Raw genomic sequence first — 6,193 nt, 5'->3', positions numbered from 1 at the left:
AAGAAGTGCTCTGCATTTGCATTGCCCCCTTTTGAGAAGACAACCCCAAAATGAGATTTTGCCAGATTTAGCTAAGCTCTGGGGACCTTTTGTCCCTAATGTAAAGCACACACACAGACACACATTCCTGCAATGAAAGAGAAGGAAGACTAGGAAATTTCAGTCTGTTGTAATCACCACAGTCTGAAGAAAAAGAGCAAAAAAAATATAAAATGTCCTTAAAATGAATGCTAACCTGCAGACATACATGCACCTGCATCCACTGCTAATGGCTTAAATGGCACAGAAAATCTTAGAGAACACAAAGGCAAAGAAACAAAGCACGCAGTGTTATGACAACCACAACAAATAAGTCGTAATCAGTTTCCGTCCCAGCCACATTAGTTCCTCTCACAGAGTGTTTTTCCACTGTTTTTCCATTTTTTTCTCCTGTTAGTTTGTTAACTGTGCGTCTGAAGGAATGCGACGGGAATGTGCAGACGGCATCCTGTTTTTTCTTACACTTAGTCAGCTGTTTACTCTCAGTGAGCTGTGTGAGCACAAGGTGCTTTCATCTCTGTTGAAGAAAGAAAGACAGATGAAGGGGGGAAAGTTTGTTTCACTGTAATTGAGGCCTAGTTGCACATAATGGTGTAAAATTCTACATTTAAATGTTAAGGTCCAATTGTGGTCATTAACAAACTATTAATTTGCTGCTCATTAATAGTAAGGTAGTTGTTGGTAGTTGGGTAGGATTAGGGGTGTAGAATATGGACATGTAGCATATGTGCTATATAAGTACTAATAAACAGCAAATATGGTATTAATATGCATGCTAATAAGCAACTACTTAATAGTGAGAATTGGTCCCTATTGTAACGTGTTACCAAATGTGTTGTATTAAAATATAATCAAGATAGAAAACCTTACTAAAAACACTCCTATTGCTGGTAATTACACTAAAAAAAAAAAAAATCGGTGTAGAAGCAATTTTCACTCATAAAATTGCTAGTTTCATAATTAATTATAAAGAAATAGCAGATAACATGGAGGTAAATATGATATTTTTACATTTTTGAATTCAGAAATATTTTCTTGTAAAACGAAACTCCGATAATATTTATTTACATCTTTAAAAAGTTACCAGTTAATTTGAATGTTAAAGGGTTAGTACTAGAAACCTATAAGACCTTCATTCATCTTCCAAACACAAATTAAGATATTTTTGATGAAATGTGAGAGCTTTCTGATCCTCCATAGACAGCAACGCAACTGAAATGTTTCCAGGTCCAGAAAAAAAGTATTCTCGCAGCTTCACAAAACTGAAGTTGAGCCACTGTAAGCTCTCAGATTCCCTCAAAAATATCTTAATTTGTGTTCCGAAGATGAATGAAGGTCTTACAGTTTTGGAACAACATGAGGGTGACAGAATTTTCATTTTGGGGTGAACTATCCCTTTAATTTAGTGCAATTATAAAATTATATTAGAAAACAATATTTAGTAACTATAAGATTTTATAGTTATAAAAATCTAAAAATATCATAGAAATTGTGGTTAATTTGATTAATTAATCAGCACATCATGTAATTGATCTAATATAAATTGCAATCAACTTATGGCTCTGATAGTTACTCTATAGTAACCCATAATAATTATGCATGGAATTCCAAACATTTTACATAACCCAAATTCTATAGGTCGACCCGCATCATGAGGGTTTCCTCCTGCATTAAGGGAACTTAAATCTTCCTCGGAATTTCAAAACTGCATGTGTTGAGTAAACATTTGGGCAGCTGGAACGGGCTGGTAGACAAAGAGACTGCACATCTCAACAAGATAAAATACCATCTCAGACGACTGTCAAACACTGCTTAAAAAAGAAATAACACAAATGCTCTGGCCTCACCTACAGCTAACCTCTCTGCTGACTTTTGAGAAAGTATGTTGTGCACCTGTCCGGATGGACATGTGGAATTCGCAGTTCTCCGAAGTTCTACATTCATCAAGGGCATCTAAATTGTATGAAATATGACATTGGCTGAGCAATAACATGACATATATGTAAGCAGAAGTCACATAAGATATCCAAATATGTGCAACTGTAAATATCGTTTATGTATGGGTGCACATTCCATAAATTTGCCTGATGTGATTTTGCTGACAATAAGATTGCCATAATTTATACACACCCCAGAAAATACATAATAGAGCACACAGAACCTTCCTAATCGAAAGTGTATTGCTCATACATTTACAACCCACACAAGTGGATCGAACAAATTATGCATGAAGTCACTGGCCATTATGGGATTGTGTTAGATTCGTTTTTGAGGCAGGTTTGTAAAATGTAATGTACTGTTGAGGAGTTTAATGTTTAACAAGAAGTGCAGTGTTATATTTTACACATCTGAACATGACTGATTCAACAACACAGAAGACAGAGTAGTTCAATACAGACTTCTTTGTTATTCGGTAGTATATTGTTTATTTATAGATACAATAATACAAAAATAAATTTCATTCAATAAATTAAATAAGTTAACAAATTGACAGCTGGTTGCAAGCAGTGTTTCAAGTTTAAACATTCAAGTATCTATGAGTAACTAATAGTCCTTTCCTTCACAAGAAGAAAACAAGAACAGGTACAGCAGATCTAAGTGCATATTTTACAAGAGTCAAAACTCTGGTTGTATAATTAAAGTAGTCATGAACAGATTGTATTTAATCGAGGCAGTAATGGGAATTCTACACAGTAGCTAGTACAGTATTTATATAATGGAGCCGGCAGACAGTAGCAGCCGGGTTTTACTTAACAGCATTTTTTGGCAAGCTTTGAGCTATTGAAACTGAATCGGCTGGTATCTGAACACGCCACTGGAAGTATGCAATAAATATTTCCGCCTTCACTGAAGGGAAAATTAGGAAAAAAGGGGGGGAAGTAAGAGCCATAAAAAAAAAAAAAAAAAAAAAAAAAAAACAACAACATTCCTCACGGCTTCTTTTTTTTTTTTTTCGTGAAAACATTTGGACACTTTCTTGAGCAGTTGATCACAGAAAGCATCAGACACATTCATTTGCAAATAAAAGAAAAATAAATACGTAAATAAATAGATAATAAAATTAAACTCTGATACAGAGAAAACCTAATAAATAAAGGACAAAAAAAAAATCAGTGTCAAGAATAGAGATTAAACAGTATCTAAAGTCTTTCAGGCAGGGGTAAAGGGGTTTCACCTTTCCCACATTATTTCCCAGATGGCAAACTTAAATGATGTTTGCAGTACTTCTGCTGTTTTTAACTCACTCATTCGGAAATGTCACCATTTCACTGGTGCAGAAGGTGATCTTTTCTTCTTTTCACCACCTAAATCATTGTTTACTCTGGTGAACAGACCGTTCTGCTCCTCTTCAGCTGAAGTACCCGAGGGTTTGTGCCTCAGCAGTTCAGCTCGGTCTTGAACTCAGTCAATCCATCCTCTTCTCACGAGGCAGATCCTCTTCATCCAGGACTTTGTTCAGGCGCTCCATCAGACGACCGTCACCTCATCCCTCTCTAACTGATCAAGAGATTCCTGAGTCTGGATTTCTTCTTGGTTGAAGCTGTTCGTGAGGCTGTCGTTAAGTTGTATTTAATCGCCTTCCTGCAAATGAAAATAAAATGTAGTTTAGCCCCAAAGCAGGATATTTTGTGTTCACTGACGCAAAAAAGCATGTACTAAATGTGTTTATGTTGATAGACAATGATTTACCTGAGAGATGACAGTAAGTAATCGCTAGTTTTGCCAATGTGATTTGACTGGTCTTCAGATTGGGTCACAATCTCCATATCTGGATTTTCTGAACTAAATAAAATTTGAGAATAAGGTTACATACTGAATTCAGCAGTTAAAACTTTGGTCATTCAGATGTGTCCAAACTTTGACTGGCCGTACGTGTTAGAAAGCTATGGTACAAAAGATTAAAATAATAATAATAAAATAATAGTGACTTGCTCTTGTGAAACCAGATCTAAATGTCTCTCACACATAAATACAAGGGCTAATGCCATCCCTGAACAACCACAGGAATCTTCAGATGCTATTAAACTTGTCCAAAAATAGGTGACTCATGACTCATAAGTGCTTTAGTCGTTAGACGGTTTCTCATTCACTCCCTTATTTGCTTTCATCTCAGAAAAGAGCATGCGTATCAGAGCTTGCTAAACCCCCCACACAAGCTGCCCTGATCTCCGCAGGTCACACATGGCTGCCTACGGCATCCGCGACTGACGAAACCAGGACATTTTCATCTTCAGAGTCTGAGCTCACCTGCTGTGACAGAAACTGGAGCAGGTCCGGTCGGCGGGATTGGCGCATTCACAGCGGCCCGTGGAGCGCCGGCGACGGGACAGAGGGCTTCCCAGACCGAAAGGAGTGATCTTACTGTAATGAGACGAGAGGGAGAGGGTTAACAGAGAACTGTGAGCGGACAAATGCAAACACGGAGTCATATTTAGACCCCTACAGGTGATAGCAATAACATATTATGGATTCCAATTCTTATAAATCATTTTCTATTCCCTACATTCACCCTTCATCATCTAAGATGTACTCACTTTGGTGTGTTGACCCAGATGATGTCCAAATGGCAGAAATAGATGCACTCATTGTCTGACCAGCTGCTACAGGAGCAGCGTTTGGTACGGACCCGTTTGAGAGCAGGGGGATTGCTTGATGCTTCAGACTGATCGGATATTGGATATCCAAACCCTAGAAAACACAGACACTGTGATTAAAGCCATTCCCAAAATGTTTATGTACTTTGTGTCAAATTTACTGCCTCTGTTGAAGTTTTATATGACTAAATCAATCTGTATACATTAGGTTACACCACCAAAAGTACTTTTTACTGATCCAACTGCACAAATTTTGGTATTATTCCATATTATACGTTTCTGAATTTCTTTCTGCTTAATCTGATCAATACACAAACACTACAGATACAGTATTCTGTCATTACTCTATATAGATATGACACTAAGTTATAAGTGCTGAACTTATCTGTAAAGATAATAAAGCATAATGATTTTCTTTGTGTGTGAAGTTTTGACTGATAGCCACCAGTGGGGTCATGAAGTACAGGAGAATATCACTACATGTAGACTGATTATTAAAAAATCTGATAAGCAAAATTTCCATTTGGGCTCCATAAAATCTCATCACTAAAACAACTGAATTTTGTATGTAGTCTCTCTGATAAATAATGGCACAGAATTGTGTCAAACCACAGAAAACACACATGCTGTGGAAAACGAAAGTGCATTTTTTTCTTCTAAAAGGTAAAAGTGTCTTACCTTGCTGCAGCACACAGAGTGTAACTGAGATAAAGACAGCAGTCCACAGTGAGCAAGCCATTCTCGAGAGTTGAACACGTCTGTTAAATCCAGTTAAGTGATGATATACAGCTAGTATCTGCAGTCCACAGAGACACTGACAGGTGCTTGTGTTCAACTCAACCTGCCCGCCTTCATTTATCCTCCCTGAAGCTCCGCCCACTGGCTGTTACTCATGAACGAGGTGGAGGGGAGAATGAAAGACAGCCGCTGATGTCAGTGACTCCCCCTGGACGAGTCAGTGTCACAGAAACAGGAAACCTGTATTTCCGCAGGGGAGGCCGTGTGCTGTCATCGTCACAGGAGATAGTGTTTAATGGCATGTTTTGCATGTGTCCCGGGATAGACTGCACAAAACCCCGGAGGAAAAAGCAGGACTGATAGTGCATGTGCAGGATATCCAGTTAAGTCCAGGAACACAGATTGTGGATACGGAATGGGTGCTGCAATGATTTCGTATTGATATCAAGCTGAAAAACATGCCAATGCAACATTTCACAGTAAAAGCACACATCAATCTAATAGATATTTTGTAAGAGAAGAACTGTTCAATGTGATCTCTACTGTATATACAGTAAGCATATCGTATAAGTTTGTGGTCAGTAGGATTTGTTATAGTGTCTTCTGCTCATTAAGACTGCATCTATTTTAGTTTAGTTTGCTGTCCAATTCTCACAATTAACTGATATATTACTATTAACTACTACTGTATATTAACTTTTATATTATAACCATATTAATTACTACTACTACTTTAGCCTCAGTAAACTCCCCCTAATTTGCTGATATGGTCATAAACAAAACAGCAAAAATAATTAATAAATTTACACTGTAAAACCGAA

The 6,193-nt window shown here is 37.4% G+C and overlaps 1 protein-coding gene across 1 annotated transcript; it reads right to left on the bottom strand.

The window, feature by feature from the left end:
- Positions 1 to 2,994: 2,994 nt before the first annotated feature.
- On the bottom strand, positions 2,995 to 5,474 carry LOC109071605 (endothelin-2-like). Its single transcript, XM_019088048.2, has 5 exons — positions 5,313 to 5,474; positions 4,575 to 4,728; positions 4,288 to 4,401; positions 3,730 to 3,822; positions 2,995 to 3,621 (listed from the first exon to the last, which is right to left on the bottom strand). The coding sequence occupies exons 1-5, from the start codon at positions 5,371 to 5,373 to the stop codon at positions 3,534 to 3,536; spliced, it is 510 nt and encodes a 169-aa protein (XP_018943593.1). The 5' UTR covers positions 5,374 to 5,474; the 3' UTR covers positions 2,995 to 3,533.
- Positions 5,475 to 6,193: the final 719 nt, after the last annotated feature.

This window comes from Cyprinus carpio, chromosome B19, assembly GCF_018340385.1.
Source record: "Cyprinus carpio isolate SPL01 chromosome B19, ASM1834038v1, whole genome shotgun sequence".
NCBI classification, from domain to species: Eukaryota; Metazoa; Chordata; class Actinopteri; order Cypriniformes; family Cyprinidae; genus Cyprinus; species Cyprinus carpio.
Note: the sequence above shows the minus strand (reverse complement) of the source record. Positions and strands in the feature narration are given on the sequence as shown.

Excerpts from the sequence above, each read along its gene's own strand:
- LOC109071605 (XM_019088048.2), bottom strand. The coding sequence starts at position 5,373 with ATGGCTTGCTCACTGTGGACTGCTGTCTTTATCTCAGTTACACTCTGT. Across the intron at positions 4,729-5,312 it reads ACTCTGTGTGCTGCAGCAAG|GGTTTGGATATCCAATATCC; the intron begins GTAAGACACTTT and ends TGTGTTTTCTAG. Across the intron at positions 4,402-4,574 it reads ATCTGGGTCAACACACCAAA|TAAGATCACTCCTTTCGGTC; the intron begins GTGAGTACATCT and ends GTCTCATTACAG.